Genomic DNA, 26,020 nt, shown 5'->3' with positions numbered 1-26,020 from the left:
ATAATTTTTGTTAGTGTATTACATAAGTTTGGATCCAAATCAACAACGTTATTACGAGTTTAACGCTTTCATTTCTTATTTTTGTTTCTTCCTTCCTGATAAAGAAAATAAAATTACATTATTGTCCCTAATTACACTCATAAATTCAAGAACGATTATGAAAACAATATTTGAAACAACTTGGAAAATTGCACCAAGACACAACAAGTGGAAATCGTAATAAATAGGAAGGAAAAAACAATGCAGGGTTCGAACACAAGACATCCATCTCTCAACAGGTGAAAATCATAATAAATGGGAAGGAAACAATGCAACCAAGTCGAATGAGTATACTAAAACAAATAAACTCGAACCTACTAAATCCATTTATCACAAGCACAAACTTGAATCAGATGAGAACTTGATTCAACCTAGCCCAAATTTTTAAAGATTCTCTTGAGAGAGAACAAATAAAAAAGGAACTGAGAGTGTCCTCCAGAAGGGCACTATATATACATTTGTGTAGGGTGTGTAAGGGGGAAAAGTGTGTTGAGATGCAGAGGATGAAACAGTAATATTAAGGACCAAAGGTGTGAGAGAAAAAGCAGGAGACAGAGAGTGTTGTTTGTTATGCCTTGAGAAGGTATAATGTGGAAGGGCCAAAGCCATGCATGCTGCACAAACAAACAAAAAAAAGAAGCTTTTTTGGATCATAAAATTAAACGCTGTGCTGTTGGAACAGTGAAAAAGGATTTCTATACATTAAAAAGAGCAGACACATTCAAAAGTTCATCGCCACGCCTTTCACACTGTGCTCAAACTCTCTTTTTTTCCTTTCTTTCTTTTTGTTGCAGAAACCCTTGTGTAAGTCACAGCCTCTTGTCTTCTTTCTCTTCTTGGATATTTCTATGTATTTTTACTTTCTTTTCTTTCGCCTCTTTAGATTAATTGATAGCCTGTTTAGTAATGTTGTTGTTTCTTGTTTCTAATTTTTTTGAAACATATATAAAGTTTCTGTTTCTCCTCTCTATTTTTTAAGAAATGTTTGTAAAATTGTGTGTAGAACTTTTGGAAATAACAAAATCAAGTTTCGGTCCGTTTGGTGATGTTTTTGTTTTCTGTTTACTCCTTTTTAATAAAGAAAAAGTCCCCAGCAGCCCATGAAAGGGCTAGAATGATAAGATATGGTTTTTATTTATGTTGGAACAAATTGGAAACGAAAAGCAAACAATAAATATTTTTGTTGTTTCCAAATTTTCTATATAGTTTTTTTTTAGAAATAAAAAATAGAAACATAAATAGTTTTCATGTTTAGATTTCTTAAAAAAATTAAAAATTAAAAACGAACAAAAATAATGTTATGCCATTATTTATTTATTCCTATCTCCAAATTTTTTCAAAACATAGATTAAAGCATTGTTTTATCATTCTTGATTTATACGATGCATAATAAATACTAAAAAAAATAAATATAGCATAAGAAAATGGAATATTTAATTCTAAATTTCATATAAAAAATTAAAATTTTTTAACTTAAAATTTTAGAAAATTAGAAACATGTTTCAATTTCTTTTTCCAATAAAAAGGAAAACAAGAAATCAAAAATAATTCCCAAAACCTAGTTATGTTTTAGTTTATTAAAAAATATGAAACAAAGAAATTAGAAAAAGTAAAGAAGAAAGGAAAAATAATAATAACATTATCAAACCGCACTTAGTTTTAAAAGTTATTTATATTAAGATACAAAGATTTACTCCCTCAAAACTTCAAATTTATGAGTTTTGAAACTAGGGTTTGTCAAAAAAGAAACTGAAAATTGCAGGGGTTTGAAACCGTTGTGCGTTTCTTTTTATTTTTAATTTTCGTTTTGGAAAATGTCTTTTGTTCTTGTTTTTATTAGGTTTTCCCCCCTTGAGTTGATAAGCCCAATAAGGCCCAAGTAAACCGAAATGGGCCTCAGCTTTTTCTGTTTAATATGCTGAAAAAAGGCCCTTTGCTTAAATATGTTGTCATCGCTCCGAAAGATGATTGGAGTAGGGTTGAAATAATGTGACGAGTAATTTTGCACCTTTGGATGTACGAGAGAAAAATTATAATATATATTTCAAATATGTATCAATTGTAATTTAATTGAATTGAAAATTTGATAGGATGTTCACGATACGAAGCGACTATGTTCAAACTATTGATATCGAATTCCATATTGTCTTAACATGTACAAAGTGGATATAGCAAAGCTATTCGAAGCGAGATATGCAAGGTAAGACATGCATAATTCTGACGTTCAAATCAGTAAGAATTCGATCTATTGTCCTCAAGATGAGAAATCAGAGAAAGTATATATATTATTACGAAATGATATTCCTATTTAAATATGAAATGAAGTGGGACCTGTATGTCTGTTCTATCATACCATTTCAAGAATTTGTTTCATAGTTACAAACAGTTGGACTTGGTACCTTGGTGTCTAACCTTTTTAAGGTCATCTCCAATTTGGTTGATCAATTTGGTAATATTTTGGCCGAGTTCAATAAGTCGGTTACTACAAAGGTAAATGGGAAAAATTCTCATGAGGTGATCTATCTCTATTGTCCATGTGGCAAGTCATATGCCCTCCAACATACTCTTTTTTATTTCACGGAGGAAATGAATTCATTTTTAAGTTTTCCTGATTTTTTTCTCGCCCTCCCCAACAATATTAACCGACAAAGAAGGGGATTTTTTTTAAATAATTATTTTTTAAAAACAAATGAGAAATCTAGGATAGATTTCAAAGTAATTACAAAATCATGATAGATAAATCGTAGAGATAGACTGCGATTTGCCCAAAATCGCAGGCGATGGCTGCGATTTACATCGAAATCGCAGCAATTGGCTGCGACGGCTGCGACTTTTCTCTGACGTGGCATAAATGGAACCACGTTTGTTGACGGACCATTTGTTCTTTTTTATTATTTTTTTATTTTGAAGTGGGAAGTCGCAGCCAACGTTTGCGACTTCCCCCTGTTTTTTTTTGTTAAATTTGGGAGTGGCAGCCCGGGCCACTTCCCCCACTTCCTCTTTCATTTTTTATTTTTTAACTTTTTTATTTTTTTGTATTTTGAATTTAAAAGTTGTAGTCTTGGAAGTTCCCACCAATATCCCTTTGTTTTTTTTATTTTATTTTAAAAAACCATAATTTAAAAAAAAAATACTATCATCTTAATTTTCTCCATATTTGGAAAATAGTTCTTAATTACCTACAACATGATTGGACATATTCCTATAATGTAATAATTTAAAACAAAATAATTGTAAAACAAATAAAACCCTAATTATACATATCCCAAAATTTGGTAGTGAAATCGTGGGATTCTTTTTTTCAAAATAGTTTTTAAATAATGTTTTTCAAAAAACAAATCACACAAATAATGTAGGTTTAAGGTAGTGAAATCGCAGCCATTAGATGCAATTTCAGGTAAATCGCATTTAATGACTGCGATTTTAAGCGAAATAGTTGTTTTCAAGCCGAAATCGTAGTCAATAACCGCGATTTTGTGAAAGTCGCAGTCATTGACCGCGACTTCGGTGTGACACAGCTTTAAAGATGCCACGTGTTGGGATGGAAATCGCATGCATTTGGTGCGAGTCATATATGGTATATATATTATTTATTAACCCTCCATGCTCCAGCATTTTTATTCCAATTTCTCTCTTAACCTTTTTTTTATTTCATTTTTGCTATTAACTTCTTTTTATTTTCAATTTTTACTCCTCCAACGTTTTTTAACTTTTTTTCCTTCAATTTCTCTTTTAACCTTATTTTAAAAATTTAATGTTCTCTTTTTACTTTTTTTAATTTCATTTTCTCTTTTAACTTCTTGTTATTTTCAATTGTAGGTTGCCGTTACATACATGGGATTCTTTTTATATAAATTATTGTAACGTTTAGTATGATCTAAGATTTATTGAAAAAATATGTTCCAGAAGAATGTATACTTTTACTTATAATAAAATAAATTGTATTTTATAGGTAAAATAAATAAAAACTATATAGAAAATAGAAAATAAATAAAATACTAATAAAATAAAATATTTTATTCGTAAAAAAATAAAAAAAACTACATAAATAAATATATAAATATTTTAAATGAAAATCGCGTTCATTGTACGCGACTTTCCATAAATAGAAATTGCGTACAATGTACGCGATTTCTATAAATGGAAAATCGCGTACCATGTAAGTGATTTCGTTGCTGACTCATTCTTCGGGTCCACCTCATCTATGTCATGTTGGCACCTAAATCGCATCCATTGTATGCGATTTTTGACTTTGACTAGCACCTAACCTATTTTTGTCAATAGTTTGAATGTATAACTTAATTTTGTAAATTTTTTTATTTATACTACATTTATTTTGTTATTACTTTTAAATATACATTATTTTTGTAATTTAATTTTAAATTACATTATTCTTAAACTTTCTCCACAAAGAAGGGTAAATTCATTTTTATATCAAAGCCGGTAAATTTTTAAAATTACTTTTAGTTCAAAGTCTTTTTACTTTCCCTTTTCTTTTTTTTTTTCATCATAACTACTCATCTATTAAAACTGGTGTATTTTGCCATCGATATTCATAATATCTATTAGTGGTATATTTTATCAATAACACAAAAACGATATACAAGAAGACAAAATTGTCATATTTTCAAACTATTTTCATAACAAATTTGAAAATATGCGAATTAGTTTAGCCACCCATTATGAATTCTCCCATCAAAGTAAGTTTAAAAATGATATTTTCAAAAGAAGATAAATATGTCTTTATTAATTTTCTAAATGAGTAATTAATGGCCAGTAAATTTTAAAAGTAACTATTAATTAAGTAAAATATTATAAGTAATTTTTGTTCTCATTTAAGTCTAATTATATATACTTGTGTATCATCGAGGACATACACAACATGCTCAAATAAATTTAATGGCCACGTTAAGTATAACTTGATTATTTAAAATATTATTGATCTTTTAAGGGTGTAATCTCAAATTCATGCATTCCATATCTAAATATTCATTAAAAGAACAAAACACTATTTAATTGCAAGGTTATGATAGACCACAATTGTAAAAAAAAACTATCTAGAGTGATAATCATAATCTAAGTAGAGTTGTCCTTAATAAGTTTATGTCTACCATTTCACAACTAATGATTGCAACAGGTCGGACTGTCGCGTGTTTAATGTCAGAGTATGACAATGCCTTCGATAACATGAAGTTCACCAAATTTATAGGTTAGATTTATGGTTTGGTTTCAAGGTCAGCCAAATGTGTCTCTAAATTTTATGGAGAAAGAGCCAAATCGAGTATAGCTTTAAGTGGTTAAGACACCTATCTCCGATCAAAATGTTATGAGTTCGTACCTTCGCTCCCGGCCATAATTGACATGTGACATGTATTGCTCCATTCTGGTCGAAGTTTCCGTATCCCGCGTATGTTTTAACAAACAAATCGCTCGTTCTACTCGTCTTCTTCTATAATCCCACTTCTGGAACTCCAACGGCTCTTTCAATTCCTTCACTCGCACACCCAATGCCTTTCGTCAATGGCTTCCGATTCTCCCACCCATATCCACCAAACTATCGACTCTTCCCTCTCCTTCGTCACTGCCATTGAATTGTTTTCACGGCATTCACATCTGCCTCTTCTTCCGCCGCCGCTCCCATTCCGGCCCCCTCCTTTTCCGTCCGATTTTCCCCAATCCAAACTGATCCCTAAATCCCGCTTCGTCGTCGACGCTTTCGGTCTCGCCGGCGATTACTCTGTTTCCTATTTCCTCTCTCATTTTCACTCCGATCACTATGGCGGTCTCTCCATCAGTTGGTGCAAGGGTATCATCTTCTGCTCTGACACCACTGCCCGCCTTCTCCTCGAGGTTCTCAAAGTCCCTTCGCCGTTTGTCCGGCCATTGCCGCTCCGCGAGCCCGTCGCAATTGATGGCTGTGAGGTAATACTAATTGATGCGAATCATTGTCCCGGTGCGGTGCAGTTCTTGTTTAAGATTCCGGGTGGGGATGGAAAATTGGAGAGATATGTTCATACGGGTGATTTTCGGTTTTGTGATTCTATGAGAGTCGACCCTATTTTGGAGGAATTTATTGGCTCAGATGCTATTTTCTTGGACACTACTTACTGTAACCCGAAGTTTATTTTTCCTACCCAGGAGGAGTCTATTGAATATATAGTGAACATCATACAAAAAATTGGAGGTGCAAGTAAGGGTTCTATGGGGAATGTTCTTTTCCTTGTAGCAACTTACGTAATAGGAAAAGAAAAAATTTTGCTTGAAATTGCAAGTAGATGTAATCGTAAGATAATGGTGGATGCTAGAAAAATGACAGTTTTACGGGTTTTGGGACATGGTGAGAGTGGGGTATTTACAGAGCTTGAAAGTGAAAGTGACGTTCACGTTGTTGGATGGAATATTTTGGGTGATACTTGGCCTTATTTTAGACCTAATTTTGTTAAAATGAATGATATAATGGTGGAAAAGGGGTATTCTAAAGTTGTTGGTTTTGTTCCGACAGGGTGGACTTATGAGGTCAAACGTAACAAGTTCTCAGTAAGGTCCAAGGATTCACTTGAAATTCATCTCGTGCCATACAGTGAACATTCAAACTACAATGAACTCAGGGAATATGTGAAGTTTTTAAGACCGAGAAGGGTTGTTCCCACCGTAGGCTCGGATGTCGATAAACTTGACAGCAAGCATACTAATAAAATTAAGAAGCATTTTGCTGGTTTAGTTGATGAAATGGCCAACAGAAAAGAATTTCTAAAAGGCTTTCATCGTGGATCCAGTGAAATGAGTGATGATGTTTATGATAATGATGCAAAGGCTGTAAATGAGTTCCGAGACTTGGAAGAGAAGGAAATTTCATCATGTATGAAGATGAGCGTCAAAACCGAAGCATGCAGTAGTGGTATGGGGTTCTCTTCTCTAAAAGAAGTTGGTTCTACAGATCTAAATGATGAGGATAAAAGAAAAATTATTCAGGAACTTCGCGAGTGCTTACCTGCATGGGTCACTCAGGATCAGATGTTAGACCTGATTAGCAGCTCAGGGAGAAATCTTGTTGATGCAGTTTCTAATTTCTATGAACGAGAAACTGAATTTTGTGAACATATTACTACTCTCACGGAGAATCTTCCCAAGTTCCAGAGCAAAGTACTTGATGTCCCATTTACGTTTCATACAACAGATATAAAAAAGAAGATTGTTTTGGGAAAGTTTGAAATTTCTTCAAGCCAAGATTCAAAGGCATCCAGTCCAAGGTGCATGGCCAAGAGTAATGCTTCTCCTGGAAAAAGGAAGAGAAACATTCAGGAGAAGCCACAAAATAGGTCAAAAAAGAATTCAAGTTTGCAATCTAGTGGGTCAAAAAAGAAATCAAGCTTGCAATCTAGTGGGTCAAAAAAGATTTTAAGTTTGCAATCTGGTGGGTCAAAGCAATCTACAATAACAAAGTTCTTCAGGAAAGCTTCACATTTGTCGGAAGGTGATAAAATGGAATCTACAGTGGAGCAAAGTTGTCAAGATCAAAGTACGTCATATGATATTAACAAAGATACAAACAAGATAGACAGGTTTATTCAGATAATAAATGGTGATGAGTCATTAAAACAACTTGTTACATCATTATTAGTGGAAACAAATGGAGACATTAATATGGCGCTAGATTTGTACTATGCTAACCCTCAGGAGAGGCTTGGTCAGAATGAAAAGGGTCACATCTTCAGTGGGAACCCAATCCAAATTGAAAGCAATTTGGATGAATGCTTATCTACGCAAAAGGAAAAGATGGCAGAAAATTTTGGACTCGAGACTGATTTTTCTAAGCTGTCAAGTTCAACGAAGAAGATAAATGAACCTCTTGTATCCTTACCACCCGAAAAGTATGACCCGGTTGAGCATGGTTTGTATTAGTTCATTTTATGATTTTTGTTAAACAGCTGCATTTTTCTTAGATATGTTTACATATTTGATTTTTGATACATTGTGCTTGAAAATCTTGCATGATATAAACTTAGCATGTTGGCGGTGTGGACAGCCTGCCCCATATATACATCTTGTACGAACCTTTGATCTTCTTGAAGAGGAAAAAGGCAAGATAAAAGCTACATCTATGCTCTGCAATATGTTCAGAAGGTCGGAATTATTTTGATTGTGTCCTTTTATTTAATTGTCTTTTCCAGTGTTGATTATTGGCTAACATTTTACTCCATCTTATGTGATACCTCTATTATTTTTATTTATTTATTTATTTATTTATTTTTCATTATGCAGTTTATTGGTTTTGTCTGCTGAGGATGTGCTGCCTGCAGTGTATCTGTGCACTAATAAAATTGCTGCTGACCATGAAAACATGGTTTCATACTTAAACTTTTATTTTTTGACTTATTATTCTTTGTAAATTATATTCCAATGATTCAATTTTTTTTCCCTGGTGGGATGCTAAACCCAGAAGTTGTTACCACCAACCCAGAAGTTTACATCATGACTCTTTTTTTCTTTTTTTTTTTGTTGATTCATAATTTTAAAGTTTTTAAGGTTGGCTATTTGAGATATTGTGAGCGAGAAGATAGAGAAAGGAAAACGAGTTATGAGGATTAGAAAGATGTTGATAATTTATTAGTTAAACGTTCCTCTATGATCATATAGACTGGCACTTTTTTGAGAGTGTTTGTGATTTTTTGGTGTGACTGTGAGGGGTGGGGGGGAAGAGGAGAAGCTGAGTGAGGGATTTAGTTGTCTGAAATCATTTAAATTTTCAATGTTTGAGACTTAGGCAGTCTCGATCCGTTATTTGTTACTTATTATTATTATTTTTTAAACTTTAAGCCGGTGATGAAGGTCTTTAGTAGTTTAATAAAGAGAGGGAAAGAGAACAATGCAATTAAAGTTTGTTTTTCAAATTCTAAGAACTGATAGTGTGAATAACATATTCTTGCATCTTAGACCAATTTAATTTTTTTTTTTTGTAAATCTTCTTTTGTTAATACTCCATTCCAAAATGAATAATAGGCATCTCTTGGAAACAACGGGAGCCTTAAGGTTTCACATGTATGTTCTAGGACATTTTTTTGGGTTGATGCTGTTTCTAGATTTATTTACTTTATTAGTCCATGCCTTTGTTTGCACATAATGGAGAGATAACCCATCATGCTTTATCTCTCTCCCTCTCTCTCTCTCCTCTTTCTTTCTTCATTTATGGAAGCTTTTACATTGTCTCCCACAAATTTTGGGAATGAGAAAAGAATAATTTGCATTTTAGAAACAGGGAACAAAAAAATAATGATAATATCAACATAAACAATAATTATGAACCTTTTAAATTCTGAGTGTTTAGTAAAGATAGTATTGCTCAGAGACATTGAGTATACCTTATCCCTCTTGGGGATTATGCAGGGGCTAAAGGATTTTATTAATCTAAAAAAATTTGCTAACTTTCTCTTGGTTTTGCATGCTTTTGGCAATTTTGATAAACGCCTCCTCTTCCAAGATTCTCATTTTAGAAGACACATTTGATGTCAAAGTTGTTAAAGGGGCAATCAATGTTTTCAAGAAGGGGAGGAGGACATGGATAGCGTTGAGTTTTGCATAAGGGGCTAGATAATCGAGTCCATAGGATTATGTCACAGTCAGCTTTATGTTTTGATTTGATGTTGAAGAAGCATTTATTAAGTAGTGCGCAGACCTTCCTAGTGCTGTTTTTCTTTGAGGCATTACTTCCATGACTGCCCCTCTCCATTTAGTAAGGGTTGATGAATATAGTGGGGAATTCGCGACAAGGGGGGAGATTTTTGAATTTAGAGTTGGAAGTGTAGTCATATTTAGTGCATTCTTGAATCTCTTTCCTTCTTGCAAATGGGAAGGTCCAAATTATTTAGGTCATCCTAGGTGATTGGGCTAGGGTACATGTGACTCACAGAGCTTGAAAGGATCCTTATATAAAGAAGGTGAGAGTCTTTCTTTGATCTCTTTTTTGTGGTATGTTATACATCAAGCAGTCTAATGCAGCAATAGACATCTCTTGCAGGGTGACGTGTTTTGTGCTTAAGTGCGTTAGAGGATTCGACCATTTCTTTCCCAATTGGCCCCATTGCCACCTCTTTATGGAGGAACGGTGTCCAAATGGCCTTCTCTTCCATTGTTACAGTTATTTTTAGATTCTTCTGAACGATTCTCAAGAACTTGCACGGGTATTGTTTTGTGGAGGAATGTTGTCAGAACTATCAGTTGGGAAGTGTGGCTTGAGACTTGAGAGAAGTACTAGATTATTTGTATATTGAAAACTGTTCAGGTGTTAGGATACTGTTATTTTTGTTGTCTCCTTCTACACTGTGGGTCCGAAAGTTCATTTTTTGGTCTTTTTATTTTAAAATAATGATTCCCCTTCTTACGTAGTTCCCAACTGGAGAATATTGTTGTAGTTTCATTGGTTTTGAAGTTTATTTATTTGATGAAATTCATCTCTTATGAAAAAACCTTGCAGGAACTAAATATTGGTGGGAGTCTGGTCACAGCAGCATTGGAAGAGGCATGTGGGGTTAGCCGATCCAAGATAACGGAAATGTACAATGAATTAGGCGATCTAGGTACATACATCTTATTCTTGCTATTTTTATATGCTGTCTTGGACATATTCTTATCATCCTCGGCGAGAGTACTAGGTCAAGGTATAGCAATAACTAGCCAAAGTTTCTTTTATGTTTGAAGGAGATGTTGCTCTTGCATGTCGCCAAACACAAAGATTATTGGCACCTCCATCACCCCTCCTGATTAAGGATGTATTTTCCACTCTTCGAAAAATTAGGTAATGAGAGTTGAACTTGACTCTTATCATGATATACTTTGATCATAGTTGATGCTGGGATGATTGCTATTTATTAATTGGGCAAAACACACTTTTGGTTTAAGAAGTTTGAGTTTGATGTCTATTTGGTCAGATTTAAAAAGGGACAATCTAGTCCTTGAGGTTTGAAGAATAGTTCTAAATGGTTGCCGAGTCATTAAATTGACTGTTAGTTGACTAATGAGAAAATGACATGACATTTTTATGTGGAAATTTAAATTGAAGCGTCATTTTTGTTAATTTTAGATGCCATTTTTCTTTTAATGATGTGGCTTCTCTCTCTCTCCCTCCCGCCTGTTCCCTTTTCTATCTCTTCCTTTTTCCTTCTCCTTCCCCTTCCTCTCTCTTCTTCTTCAACAGCAGCTGGCCATTGGCAAACAGTGGCGTTCACCGCCTTCTCCCATCTTGTTGCCACCGAACATCCCCCCTCCATCTCAAGATCTGAAATGCTTCAGATCTAGAATGAAATGTTGGCAGCAGAGATAAGGGCATACATGGAGTTGAAGGCAGCGGTGGAGGTGATGACAAAGGACCTATGGGTAGGATTGGTCAAGTTTGTCCTCATCATCACTGTTGAAGAAAACGCCTCCACCTGCCAAACTTTTAGATTTGGAGGGAGAGAAGGATACTTGGCTGCAAGCAGCAATGTCCGTTCTAGAAGTGAAGTGTTGTCTGGATTGAGAGAGAGGGATGTTTGGCGGCAACAAGTGATAAGAGAAGGCGGCAATTGGTTGGTGGTGGCGACGGGCAAACAGTAGAGATAGGGGCTGATGACGAATGGTGGTGGTTGGCAAGAAAAGGCAATGGTCGGCTGCAGCGAACTGTCAAACAAGAAGGATAAGAAGAAGAGAGGAAGTGGAGGGAGAAGAAAAAAGGAAGAGAGAGAGAGAGGAAAAGGTGAAAAAAAAGAAAAAGGAAAGAAAGCCACATACTTAAAAGGTAAATGCCACAAGATTAAAATAATCTAAAGTTAATAAAAAACGACCATTCATTTAAAAATTGTTGATGTCATGTAATTTTTCCATTAGTCAACTAACGGTGAACTTAATCGAGGGACCATTAAGTGCAATTTCTAATGGAACTATAGTATTCCATTTGAAAACTCAGAACCAAATAAATATAAAATTCAAACCTTAAAAATTGTATCTTGCTTCTGATAAGGAAATAACACGTTTCATTGGTGTTACACGTAAAGATGCAAGAACCAGAAAAAAATCCAAAATAAATGCATATAACACTCCACCATCCATACCAAATAACACTTTAAAAAAGCCATCTTCATGATCAGAATCGCAGAGCTGCTCCAACGAATAACCCAAAGGAAAGGACTTACAAGCCCATAAAAAATGTATGGTTTTTGTTTTCTAAAAATTGAAAACTGAAATAAAAACAGAAAAACCAAAAACAAAAATCGTTATCAAACGAGCCAGTAATAATTTTCCTTTTTCAATATAAGCCAATTGGAGGTCTTATTTATTTATTTTTAAATATTTTTTAGCTTCGGAAGGCTATTGATAGAAACCAAAAGAACTAGAAGATAAAACAGGTCAATGACTCCCAAGTTATTCAAAATACTTGGACCCATCTTTTTTTAGTATTTTCACTCAAGTCTAGACCATACTGGCCTACTTTCACACTCATCCCACTCCCTCTATTTATAATCAATCGTTTGACTTACTATCCTATTCATATTCCTAACTACCCTAAATGCATTCTTATCGGTTAGACATATTGTCATACTTCCCCTTTTAACTTTATACTTTTCTTTTCCTCCTTTCATGAGTGTGTTTATTAATGAAAAAAGAATTTATTTTTTCTCATGTAGTAGTTATCAGTGTACAAACAGGTAGTGGAAGTACTGCACGTAAGAAAAGCCTCATTATGAATCTCATGCGTTCTTGCAGAGAAAAGGAAATGAAATTTCTTGTAAGAACCTTGGTAAGACCTATCTCTTTTTATTTTTTAGCTTGTATATCTGCTTGAACAATGTGTATTTAATTTCATTCCATTTAGTACAATTTGTGAAGAATACTCCACTTTGATTTATATAGGGCAAGGGTTTTTTTCTTTTCTTTTTTTTTTTCTCCCTTTTTGATTATCTAGAGGAATTAAAGTGTTAGATGTATCGTAAGCTCATTATCTGAGATTCTGAATGCATCTTACGTTAGAATAACGTCTCAAGGGCTTGGGGTCTCTTGGTCATACTTGCTTAGACGTCTCAAGTTCGAACCTTCTGGTGAGCTTAATACCAATAAACCCTTGATGTCTCTCGAGTTCGAGCCTTGGGGTGAGCGCGGGCACGGGTGTCCTTGGGTATAGGGGAGCAAAGCTCCGACTCTCAGTTATCAAAAAAAGAGAAAAAAAACACTTGGTTGGGGAGGTTCGATTTTACTTGCAACGGATAGTACATCCTTCTTAGTACCTTCTAGGGCAAAATATTTTTGGTAAGTGTGAACATCAAAAGTGGCAAAGGAACTAATTTCTCTAGTATAGGGTTGTTCTAATGCAAAATTAGAGACTAATAGTCAACTACTCTCGTCTTGTTTGAAGTCAAAAGTCAATTTATGAGGGGGAGAACTGATGACAGTTGTCCTATCAATTTATAAACGTCAGCACAGAGCTTGTCAAGTTTTTTAGTTCCCCTTGAAATGTAAGCATGGAGCTGTTCAGGTTCTTTCTTTCCTTTGCTCTTTCTCTGCATGGCCTTTTGGCTTGTCTTTGAGGTTTTCTGTTTGTGCTTGTTTTACCCTTTCTGCCACAATCGGATTGCTATTATCATCCTCTTCCTCTACAGTCTACACCTTAATTGGTAATTTTCATTTGCTTTTTGTGGCTAGCTGATAAGGTGGAAAGATTTTCTGCTGATTCTCCGAAATCCTATCCAAGTGACATGTTACTTCTTCTATGTTAGTGGGGTAATTCGCCCATCTCCATGGAGCAAGGTCCTTGTTTGCCAATGGGCTATTGAGATCCTTCTCAGAAGTCTCCATAAGTTCTCATTTTCACCGGTAATGCCAACATTCGTCCTCAGGCAGGATCTTAGAGCTTGAGTAGTTCTCTGAGTTGGTTGTGTTTGAGGCGCCCATATTCGAGGATTTTACCTAAGGCCCAATTATATGGGCTAGGTGGAAAGGAGGCCCAATATTGGATAACTAGTTTGCTAACCATCACACGTTCCTTCCAATTTTAGTGCACAACCCAAAGACCCATTAACTTTCTTCTTCTTCTTCTTTTTTTTTTTCAATTAACTTTCCAAAATATTTTGGGTTATGCACCCCACAACGGTTTCCCTCTTCTATCATTAGGCAGTATCACTAAGGTGCTCCACTGTTTACCTTCTTCATCTTTGAGGGAGGGAGGGATGAAGCCTCTACTATTTTTCTAGATTTTGATCCTAGCTTCTTTAATGTCTAGCTTCCTTACAATTTTCGCTGCCACCCCTTAGAAACCTCCACAAGGGTCACCAATCATTTGAAACAAGCAATAATTCTAGAGGTGTAAAAGGAAACCTTAATCTAGTTCTTGTAACATGGAATGATCGATTGGGAAGCAAGCATGAGCTATCGGGATCCATTCTTCAAACTTAGCGTAAAAGTTTTCCATTGTAACTCAAGATTTATTGAAACATAATAATTTGCCCTGTTCTTCATGGTTATCGACACTTGAACCATCCCACTTGTCGTTTTGCAACCAGACGATTGAAAAGGTTGAAAAGTGCCTTGTTTTTTTTTTTGGAAAAATGCCCTTCTTCTCTAAGAACAATAGGTTGGCCCTTGATATTAAGTGGGATTTTCACCTACTTCATGTTCCGGATTCCCTCAACCATTAGTTGTAGGTTGGAGAAGATCATGCAAGATTTTCTATTGGAGGAAGTTGTGGAGGGCGGTGGCTCTCGGTTGGTTATATGGGAGGTTATTTGAAAACTGATAGGGTTTAGGGTTTGGGCATAGGAAATTGAGCGTTTGTAATAAGCCCCTTTTAAGTTGTTTTGGAGAAGCCTTTGGAGAAGCCTAGCAAATTATGGCATAGGATCATTATGAGGTTAATATGGGGCTCAACCTCCAGGGTTGGTATCAATCTGTGGGGCTACATGCATGTGCTTTGAAGGCCAATTTTCTTGTTACAATTCCTTTTTTAATTTTGTTAAGAGGTTAGATAGAGATGATCTAGATGCGTGTTCTTTGGGAAAATTGTTGGTTAGGAGAACCTCCCCTTTGCCTTTTTTTCCCCATATCTATTGGCTATTGCTTGTCTTCTTTGAAATTAGGTCTTATAGCCTATGTCATTGTTGCTCCGGGATGCGTTTCTGTTCGTTTGCTCTACGAAAGTGCAGTGTTTTCATAAGAAAACAAAATTCCTCCTTATCTGACCTCTAATTTAGCATGGATTGTTGAACTAGATAAGTGTTCGGGATAAGGAAGAACATTGACATGTACCCTTGGAAGTTCTTAGCCCAATGAAAAGCTCTTTATCTACCTTTCGAGTGTCTTGGGAGCTATGGAGACCATTTAACGCTAATTTCCAAACTTGGAAACAAACCACTATAAACTGATTTGTGCATTCCCGTGGCTTTGTGAGTTTTATGGTTGCCAATGAGTTAGCTTGAAGATTTTTCCCTACTTTTAACTGGTCGAGCTATTTTATTATCTTCTGTTGGAGTTTTGTAAAGTCCCTGTTTTCTTGTAGAAACATTTTGTCAAGCTTTCTAGAAGTTTTCATTTCTGCTTCTATTCAGGTTCGTAACTTACGAATAGGAGCCATGTTGAAAACTGTTCTTCATGCTCTGGCCCAAGCTGTTTTCATAAGTTCCTCCCTCAACATGTACAAGGAAGGAATGGTAGCAAATTTGAAGGAGAAGCTTCAGGTTCAAGTTTTATGTTTCTGTAATGACATTTTAGTTTTTTACATGGGTGTCCATTTTATTTCCTGTATTCCTTAAGAGATCGACTTCATTTGAAGTTGGCATACTGATTAATTGAGTCTTTTTTGTAGTACTTTTCAGCTGCTGTACTTGACGCATACAATGTGCTTCCTAATTTTGTAAGTTATGATGTCTGTGTCTTATCAAGTTCGTTGTTCGTTGTTTGTTTTTGTTTTCTTAATTGTTGCTAGCAGGACTTGGGAAGAAGAGAAAAAAGAGAATGAACGATGAACAATGAACCCAAGAGAGGAGTGTAGCTAAAGGGCTCCACATTGCTCATTCTTCTTCTTAATAAGAAACTAATTTAATGTTTTTTTTAGATAAAAAGTACAAGGATAATATATGAAGACTACTAGGGTCGCAAAAAAGATTCCCAACTGGTCAACGACATAGAAAGAGTATAATTATGAATAGACTAGATTTGCCCAAAGAGACAAATAGCTGGTGGTATCCTCCCAAAGCTACTCCTTAGGTCTTTCTTTCTCAGCAAAGAGCCTTTTATTTTGCTTGATCGAGATTACCCGTAAAATAGTTGATCCTCCATTTAGCAACAACACTACCTCTCTGATCATGGAAATTTCAGTTTCTATAAATCTGAACCAAGTGGTGCTTCATTCGGTACTGCATGTCTTCACCATTCTGAAGGCATTGAGACTGGGCGGCAATGCAAAGGAGAAAGTGCCCCTTTTGGCAACGAGTACCTGCTCAAAATCATAATGAAATTGGAAAGCAGGTTGGTGTGGTGGTGAGTGGTGGAGGATGTTGGTGAGCCTTTCATTGAAGAGGGGAAGAAAAGAGATGAGAGGAAGGATAAGAGAAGGAGAGAGGGGAAAGGCTTTGAGAGAGAAATGCCACTTGGTTATAAGAGAATGAACAGTAATAAAATTTGCGAATTCATTTGAAAAATACACATCAATAAACCCTAGTCAGCATATGTTAATTGCCCCATCAGGCCATCACTGATCTGTTAGGTCAACTAAAGGTAAGCTCAAATTAGGGACCAATCAGAAATCAAATTCAAACCTCATCGGACCAATTAAAAATTGAATTCAAGTTTAGTTTTGAAACCTCAAGGACCAAAAGGAAACTAAATTCCAATTTTAGAGACAAAATGATGGTTTGGAAAATTTAAGAACCAAAATAGAAACAAAGTCCACACCTCAGAGACCAAAAGGTATGGGCTTCAGATCTCATCTTTTTCATGGTTTTTGATTTCTATGTTGTGTTTGTTTTTCCTTCTTTTTTTCGCTTCCTTTGGGAGCTTGTATCCATGAACTTTTTTCTTCTTTTTCATATTATCAATGAAAAGTTTGTTTCTTGTTAAAAAAAAGTGTATTATACCTTTTTAGTTTTTACTTAACTTTGGTCCCAGATTCGTAATGTCTAGCTTTTGATGATTGTGCTAAAAAACCATTTGTAATTGACCTTGGTTCCATATTATCATGATTAAAACTTTTAAGTGGAAACACTCAAAGAGAGGATAAATGCACATCCAGCTGGTGAGAACAAGCAGTGAGAGGGAGTAGCCACCGAAAGTAGGAGGGGGGTCAGGGGAGTGTCACTAGAGAAAGGAGAGAGGAGAGGAGAGTGTATATACTTCTTGGTATAAGGGAAAATGACATAATATGAAAGTAAGCTAGAAAGAATTCTTTTTTTTCAGACTCATAATTGAATAGATGATGTTTTAACCTAAGGTTTAAATGGTTTAGCCTGAATTTATTGGCAATCTAGATATTGAAACATTTATTCACTAGTGAGGAACTAATTACTGGCTGCATTTATGTTTTAAGAAGGTAAGTTGTAGAATATCTGTGATTCTTTTTCTTTTCTGTTTCTCTGATTTTTTCTCTCCATTTGTTCCCTTTTTCACGTGTTTGTCGGCTGGGTCAATCAGCTGTAAAATCCTTGCAAGTACAGAAATTGTGAATAAGAGGAGTATTCATATTTTTCTTGTAACTCGAGAATAATAATGTGTTGTCATTGTGTGTCATTTTACTGCTTATTTAAGTCATTTGTGCTTTATTGTTCTTCAAAAAGCAGGATCTGATTGTTCCTTCTCTTATGGGAAAAGGGATTGAATTCTCTTCATCGTCTTTATCAATGGTTCCAGGAATACCCATTAAGCCAATGCTTGCAAAGTATATTTCTGGGCCATCTAACATTCATCATCTTTATCAATGTATACTTCTTTTCCTATGCATGTTAACTTGGGTTATTCTTTGTTATTGGTACCTGCTGTAGAATTACCAATGGTATTCCTCAAGCATTGAAAATCTTTGAGAATAAAGCTTTTACATGTGAATACAAGTGAGTCCTCTTGTCTCTCTGCTTCTTTCTCTTACCTCACTCTTATGCATGCATCCATTGAGATATTTAGGTCTTGTTGTTAATCATCTCGTGAACCTTAAGTAGTTTAATACAAACCATGTTTTGTACTTCTTTTGGCAAATACTTGGGCTGAATAGTGGTAATTTTTTTCAGTAATCGATAAAATTATCTTAAGTTTTTTTTTCCTATTAATTTTTATGCTTTACCTCTTTCCTCCTAGCTTCCTCTTTCTAGATTTTTTCCTTAATTGTTCCATCTGATGAAAAATAGTTGGATAACTTCTTTCAGTTTCCCTTCAGTTTTTCTTACAATTACAATCTTTTCTGGTGGTATTAGGTTTTGTAGGTTAATTTATTAAGATTTTGATATTGAATGTAGGCATGTGATTAGGATACAGGGAAGGTTGGATTAGGTTTTTATATTTTTACCGGGTGATTTTTTTGGCTGGAGTGTTTGGAAGGTGAATGGGTTTTCTTTCAAGAATTTGATTGCTAATGAGAGTGTGGGGCCGGGTCAACAGAAAAAAAAGGAAAAGGGATGGTGGATGTATTTAATATATGACCTTGTCTATTGGGATAACGTACAACATATTGCTTCGTGGTAGCTGTAAACCACAAGAATTTTTTTTTTATTATAGCCTACAAATGATTGTTAGTGATTCAAAGACCGCTATTATTTAGAGTGTGGGGGAGGGTGATCTCAATCCTCTGCCCTTAGGGTGTTTCTCTTTTGTGGTCTTCTTGAATATATTGTCTTTTATCCAAAAGAAAAATATACAACCTTGTCTATTAAATTAAAATAATGTAAATGAAAAGTGGAAATAGAATCACAACACATTTTTGTTTTTGCAGATGACTTGTTGTCTAATGCTCTTTAAAATGTCTTATTTCTCAACGGGGTAGGACCGACTAGGAAGAGCACAAAAGAAGGAAATAGTTGTTAGGATCCCAAATACAAGAACCTAACAAGATAACTATATTGCAATATTAAAATGGAAATTACAATATCGATAGCCTTTTGAGAGAGCTATCTTTCTCCCAAGAAATCTCTCAAGTTCTTCACCAAAGTACTATTCCAAAAGATACCCCTTCCTCTCCCTTCTACCCTCTATTTATATCCAATCCACCCGTAAGTCCTAACTAATTACCATAATACCTCCACTAACCATATTCCTAAACTATCCCTATTAGGACTCTCACAAGTTCCACCATAAAAAAAGCCTAAAAAACTAAGCAAAAACTCCATGAACGAGTGCAAGCAAGAGAGAAGAGAGGATTGAGAGAATCACCAAAAGATATGAACACTAACAAGAGTTATTAAGGGTGAAAGACAACCATTGTCCTCTGATTCTTATTATAATTTCCATTGTATTAGCAGGGTCATATTTAAAGGATCGTTTGATAATATTTAAGCTTTTCGTTTTTTATTTCTTAGTTTCTAATTTTAGAGAAACATATTTGTTTAGTGACTTTTTTGTTTTTTGTTTCTTATTTTTAAAAAAATGTTCCTAAAATTTTGTATAAGCATCCGGAAACTACAAAGCTAGTTTTCTATTTTCTTGTTCTCGTTTCTAGTTCATTTCATATTCCTGTTTATAGGTTGTCAAAGATTTGAATAAAAACATCATTTTATCATTTTTGACCTATAAAGTGCATATCATTTAAAAGATTAAATGTAACCATTTTTTATATATTTTATTTTTTAAAAATGACTTTCATGTAAAACTTATGTTTTTTTTAATTTAATATTTAAGAGAACAGGGAGCAAGAAATGATTATCATTTATCAAACACATTTCCGTCTCTTTTTTAAATAAAAAATAAAGAACAAAAGATAAAAATAGTTACCAAACACAGTTTTGGTTTTCTTTCTAAAACAAGAGGAAACAAGAAATAGGAAAATGTGACTAAATGAGGCCCTAAGTAATTGCATTTTCTGTCTCCTTTTTTTCTCTTGTTCTCAATAGAACTTCTTTGCCAGTTTAGTTGCATTTTCCACTTGATCTAATTTTTCTATTTGTGTATTTAGATATGATGGTCAGCGTGCCCAAATTCACAAATTGGCTGATGGTTCTGTGCGAGTTTTCTCTCGAAACAGTGATGATACAACATCAAAATTTCCAGATTTGATCAATATAATTAACGAACTATGTAAGCCTGCTGCCTCAACTTTCATACTGGATGCTGAGGTGCGAGCTTGCTATCAGACAGTGTTTGAGTCTTTTTCTTAGGAACTCCTTTATCAAATTGTTGGCTGACAATGTCTCGTCACTGCAAAATGATATTTTACCTCATGTTTTAGGTTGTTGCAGTTGATAGGAGAAATAATTGCAGACTGATGTCTTTCCAAGAATTATCATCACGCGGGAGAGGGAGCAAAGGGTTGCTGATTGCAGTTGATAGCATAAAGGTCTGATATATCATTATTTTCTACCTTGACATGATATATTGCTCTAAGCACAGAAAGCGACATATATATATCATGTTCTTTAAAATACAGATTAAGCACTGCTCTTTTTCGTTTCATTTTGTACTTCTTTGATCTCTCCTCTTGCTCCTTGTTATGGAATGATATAGGACGATACTTTTGTTTTGATTTTGAAGTTAATAATTGATATTTCATCCTTGAAATTGAGTAAGATGTTTGTTGTCATTTTTTCTTTTGTAGAAATGATTTTTATTGATATATCCCTCAATATCAAACCAAATGTGCAACTATCAAAGTTAATTGTGGACATCATTTGAGAAAACTGTACATTTTATTTTTTTTCTCAGATTGTAAATATGCAGTTGTTAAGGGTAACATCTCAAGCCTAAGACTAATACTGACCTAACTATTACTGTAGATATTGTACTAGTTTAAGAAAGTCGAACAGAGTTAAGATGATAAATGTTAATCACTTATCTGGATGTCTTTTTTTCAAACAAGATACGAACTTTTCATTGGTATATGAAAAGGAACAAAAAAAAATGTTCAAAATACAGCATCCCAGAGTGAAAATGAAATGAAAGAAAATACAACTATTGAAATAATAAAGCATCCAAAAAAAATATATGATTTTCACTTACTTGGGTGTCTATTTTTCACTGTTTGGTCTTTGGTTTCATTGTATAAACGAGAAACCTTCTTTAAGAGTATATATAATTCAACCGGCTTAGTCCAACATAATAATAGCCATGCCTGAACAAAATATCAAAAGGAAGAGAGAGGATCAGGAATATACGAGAAAAATGCTAAAATAGACAGCTACAGATTGAGCCTTCCCTGAAGGGATTTCGATAGATTTTATGTCTGATACTTTTGTCTTGGTCTTTCTGTAACATATATTCTGACAAGTATTTGTTGTACCTCTATAAATACTGCATGCTGATCGATATTTAAATTTATCCTCTAATACTTATTACCTTTCTGCAGGTTGATATTTGCATTTTTGTCTTTGACATAATGCTTGCCAATGGGGAGCAGTAATCATCTTTCAACACTCTCAATTTTCTCATCATTTCAAAGTTATGAATTCTTAGTTTCTTAGATTGATTTAGAAACTAATCCAAAAAGATTAAAAAACGAGTGGAGTAATGGTGTTGGGATGGGATGTTAAGCCTTTTTTTGTACGTAGGTCAGGATTCTTCCTTTCTTGCAGTTTTGGAAGTATGAGATTTACTACAACTTCATGGCTGTTAGTTATAATTTTCAGGTGTTTATTTGTTGATGTAGGTAGTTGCTAGAGTGTAGACAAACTTTTTTTTTTCTGTAAAATTTTATCCTTTTATTAGAATAATTATGCCATGGGAGCTTCCAGAATTTGTGGATACCAAGTTGGTACATGTCGAACTTTTTTCCTTGCTCAATAGAACGTTCTTTCTTGGTAGCCATGGAGCATCAATCCATCTGGGGTCTGCAATTTCAGACCAGTAGTCCTACAAGTTATACACTGAAAAAAGAAACCGATACAAGGGAAGTAGATAAAAGCAAAGGAATATATAAGGGTCTAATGGTAAAAGACAGCTACAGCCCACCAAATGAGTTACAAAATATGATTTCTACATTTTGTTCTCACTGAACGTTTGGTATCTTGTATCTACAGTACCACAATGTCCAATTTTTTTTTTTTTTTTTAATTAGAGTTTCTTACTGCAGGGAAAAAACTGTCATGGTTATTGTATCACGTCCAAGATTTAATAGTTATTATTGTGATTAGAACTTCGATTTTTTGTTATCAGTGATGCGCTTAGAAAATTTTATTTGGATTCTGTATTTGTCAATTTCTCTCTTTTTACAATATTCAATATAAGTTAAATAAATATCTCATTTCAGGCTGCTGGGGTTACCTCTCCGGCATAGACGAAAATGTATGATCACCATCTGTAGTTATTTTTTAAATTCCAAAGCTATAATCTTGTAAGAGTTAGTCTGATTAGATTCACAACTCACTGTCCAAATTTATACAGACTTGAAGGATTTGTTTCGTGATGAGAGGCCTGGATATTTTGAATATGCGAAGGAAATCACAGTGAGTACTCGACTTCACATATGAATAGTATTTAACAATATAGTGCATTATGGAATTAATATGTTCTGTAGATCGAAAAGGATGATGCCTGCTTAAACTGTGAATCCACTTTGATTAAAGTAAGTTCTTTCCTTGGAGATGCACTCCAATCATCGTGTGAAGGAATTATGGTCAAATCTTTAGATGTGGATGCTGGATATTCTCCCTCAAAGCGTAATGATACATGGTTAAAGGTATGATAAATTTAATTTTTTATTATTTGTACTGATATGAAATATTTTGGACATGCATGACTGATTAAAATCATCAACTGCATAGGTAAAGCGGGATTATGTTGAAGGCTTGAATGATTCTCTTGATTTAGTCCCTATCGGTGCTTGGCATGGAAATGGAAGAAAAGCCGGATGGTAATACTTCATCCTCATTCTATATGCACATCATCTAAGGCACGCTAACACCTTTCCAAGGGATTTAATATAAGTTTAAAAACTTTTATAAAAAATAAAATAATGAAAACAGAGTTTTCATTTTCTTGCCACGGCACTCGCCTCGCCTTTTGTTGATGGTGTGCCAAGTTGAGTGTGGTGCTTGCCAGGGTGGTGTTCTTGCACCTGTTCAACGTGCAAGAGGCCCTAAATGTCTCACCCCTTTCCATAGGTGAGGGCTCGCCTTGAAATCACTAGTCAACAGTTAAATGTGATATAAGAAGCAAATTCTTTAAAGTAATGTTTGAATTTTTCTTGATGTCTCCATTGTAGTAAGGTTGCATTCGTTGTATAGATATTTTCTTATTTCTTAGACATGACTATAGGAGATAAAATTACAGCTATTATTTGTCATATGGTTGCAGTGGAATCAATAAATCTAAGGAGAGAGTTTTGGTTGAGAAGTTGGACGTGAAAAGACTACCGAACATATAATTTTATCTCATTTTTAAAAGACTTTTTAGCTTTTCAATCTCATTTGTGTTCAACACTCTTCTTTTCAATGTCTTTTTAGTCACTCCGCCTTTCTGAGTTGACAAAATATGAGCTTTTCCTTGCCTTGTATTTGCACTGCCTTTATTTGACCCATTCTTAGAGTTAGAGTTTGAATTACGATCATTGTGGGTTTGCCATGCAGTTTGAAACATTTATCTTTGGATGGATACAAGGGTAGTCTTTTACAAATAATGGAAAAAAAAATGGAAAGAAATAGTATAGAAGGAAACAATTACCAATTATGAACTTTATTGCTATTTGACAATATCTGACAGGAGAGAGTATGCAATGGGATGTTTGGTGCAACTTCGAATTCTTTTTCTTAATAGTTGTAGGAACATCGAGATCAAATATAATAGGTAAGGAATTTTGAAGATTTGAAGTAGAAGGATTACCAAACTTTTCCCAAACTTCCTTTCGTAGTCTGCCCCATATAAACTATATACTCTGCTAAACTCCCGTTTTGATTGTCCTATTCCGAGTCTTCTATGTGGTGGTCTTTTATGATTGGTAACTATTAAGCTTTAGGATTTGTAAGTTGGAAGTCGTCTTTGCAGTTTATAAAGTTCAAATGAATGAAGTACTAGTTAGTGAATGAGTTAAAATTCTGACTTTTATATGCATGAGAGACATGATACTTTACTACATGAAATGCAACTTCGGTGCACAATGCCATTTTTTGCAATTCCAGGTTCAGCCCTTTCCTCATGGCCTGTTACAATCCTGACAATGAGGAATTTCAAAGCGTATGTCGTGTTATGTCGGGGTTCTCTGATGCATTTTACATTGAGGTAATTAGCTCTCCACTTACTTTTTATTTTTCACTATGGTCTCTTCTCCCAAAAATCACAGGTTTTTTGTTGATAGAAACTGTAGCTCAGTGCATTGTTGAAATATATATTATATCAAATGAAGAATGCAATAATTCGTTTTGTTTTTTTACTGTGAGTTTGATGCAACCAAGCATTAGAAGAAGATGGAGGACTGTCAACCAAAATGTCTATTAATGTTCAAAAGTATATTAATACAATATAGGATTATTTTGGTTACATTTATAGAGGATTTAGGCTTACTAATGCAAATAAACTATCAATTAACCTTAAACCAACAAACTAAAACAAAATTACAAACCACTCCTAATACATACCTAAGAACTCTACAATTTATGCTACACCAATTCCCTCCCTCTTGAAAAAAGAACTCTTCCTAGTTTGAAAGATAATGAAGTTGGGATGTAAACAGGGAGGAAACAAAATTAAGATCCAAATTCTTATTGAAAATTTTAAAACAAATTTTCTATCAAAAAGGAAAATTTTAAAACAAATTATTTTTATTTTTACTTTTTAGATCATGGCTCGTAAGTCGTAATCATGCTCTCATGATAGGAAAAAAAACATAAGTTGAGGTGGAAAATGTTTCTATCTTCTAACAATCAATTAATGAGCAATTCAATAAGTTGTAGACAACTTATCTATGGAAAGCATTCTTAAGCTAGCTTCAGGGGTATTGAATTTTCCTTTGCATTAGCTGTAAATATTATTTGTGACAATAATGTTGCTTAAATTGTTGGAAAGAAAAAAGAATAAAATTAGTGCATCTATCCGAAAGTTGTTCATTCATGCCCTGATCGCCCAGTAGGCAAGCTTTTCTGTGAGCAGTCCTTCAAGGGGTCCAGTCTTCACCTTGCAAATTGTAGAACTCTCTCTCAAAAACTTGATCTCTGACTATTGTTCCTATTGAGTATTATTGTTCTTATAGATTTTTCTTTCTTTTTTTTTTTTTGGTTAAACTTCAGATGAAAGAATTTTTCTCTGGCGATAAGATTTTGTGTAAAAAGCCACCTTACTATCGAACTGCTGAGGCCCCTGATATGTGGTTCTTGCCAGAAGTTGTTTGGGAAATAAGAGGTGCAGACTTAACAGTGTCACCAGTTCACCAGGCTGCTGTAGGTTTAGTTCATCCTTCTCGGGGCATCTCAATCAGGTTTCCGAGATTTATTCGTTCAGTTCGAGATAGAAATCCAGAAGAATGTAGCACGGCTACAGATATAGTTGGCATGTTTAATTCTCAGACAAGGAAGATGGATGTTGTTGCATCAGGAGATTGAGTTTAGTTCATCAGTTATTTTGGTAGGCTTCTTCTTGTCTCTACTATTACGTGTAGATATCGATTATATATCTGGTGTCAAACTTTGGCTTGTAAATTTTAGAAAGATGGGTTTAGATAGTCTTTCCTCTGTAAATCAATTAACATAGAGGGTTTACCTCGAAGTAACTTCCAATATCATACCTTTTGTCTCTCACTTGCATGGTCTGTTTTTAATCAAAACCAAGCTTTACCACCGTTTGTTGTGGACACTTTGATAGATAAGATTATTGATCATTCAATAGGTTCACTCCAATTGCCATTACG

At 34.5% G+C, this 26,020-nt stretch overlaps 1 protein-coding gene across 6 annotated transcripts; it reads left to right on the top strand.

Moving 5' to 3' along the window:
• The first annotated feature begins 5,207 nt into the window (after positions 1-5,207).
• Positions 5,208-25,910, top strand: LOC111024977 (DNA ligase 6). 6 transcript variants are annotated; one of them, XR_002603418.2, is made up of 19 exons: positions 5,243-7,930; positions 8,046-8,163; positions 8,302-8,383; positions 10,511-10,613; positions 10,735-10,831; positions 12,706-12,808; positions 15,606-15,734; positions 15,863-15,910; positions 17,832-17,929; positions 18,033-18,098; positions 20,147-20,306; positions 20,420-20,527; positions 21,533-21,582; positions 22,433-22,467; positions 22,567-22,628; positions 22,700-22,861; positions 22,947-23,035; positions 23,148-23,285; positions 24,300-24,399. XR_002603418.2 is itself a non-coding variant. In XM_088127242.1 (19 exons), the coding sequence occupies exons 1-19, from the start codon at positions 5,560-5,562 to the stop codon at positions 25,244-25,246; spliced, it is 3,984 nt and encodes a 1,327-aa protein (XP_087983368.1). In that variant the 5' UTR covers positions 5,255-5,559; the 3' UTR covers positions 25,247-25,397. The 6 variants fall into 6 exon arrangements, 3 of the variants coding, with proteins under 3 accessions (XP_087983368.1, XP_022158502.1, XP_022158501.1); XM_088127242.1 differs by lacking the exon at positions 23,148-23,285 and adding an exon at positions 25,244-25,397 and having other exon boundaries at positions 5,255-7,930; XM_022302810.2 differs by lacking the exon at positions 23,148-23,285 and adding an exon at positions 25,404-25,910 and having other exon boundaries at positions 5,368-7,930; positions 12,706-12,796.
• Positions 25,911-26,020: the final 110 nt, after the last annotated feature.

The sequence above is a fragment of the Momordica charantia genome (genome assembly GCF_013281855.1).
Source record: "Momordica charantia cultivar OHB3-1 chromosome 8 unlocalized genomic scaffold, Mcharantia_2.0 BLBB01000008.1, whole genome shotgun sequence".
Lineage (NCBI taxonomy): Eukaryota > Viridiplantae > Streptophyta > Magnoliopsida > Cucurbitales > Cucurbitaceae > Momordica > Momordica charantia.
Note: the sequence above shows the minus strand (reverse complement) of the source record. Positions and strands in the feature narration are given on the sequence as shown.

Excerpts from the sequence above, each read along its gene's own strand:
- LOC111024977 (XM_022302809.2), top strand. The coding sequence starts at position 5,560 with ATGGCTTCCGATTCTCCCACCCATATCCACCAAACTATCGACTCTTCC. Across the intron at positions 10,614-10,734 it reads CAATGAATTAGGCGATCTAG|GAGATGTTGCTCTTGCATGT; the intron begins GTACATACATCT and ends TTATGTTTGAAG. Across the intron at positions 15,735-15,862 it reads ATTTGAAGGAGAAGCTTCAG|TACTTTTCAGCTGCTGTACT; the intron begins GTTCAAGTTTTA and ends TCTTTTTTGTAG.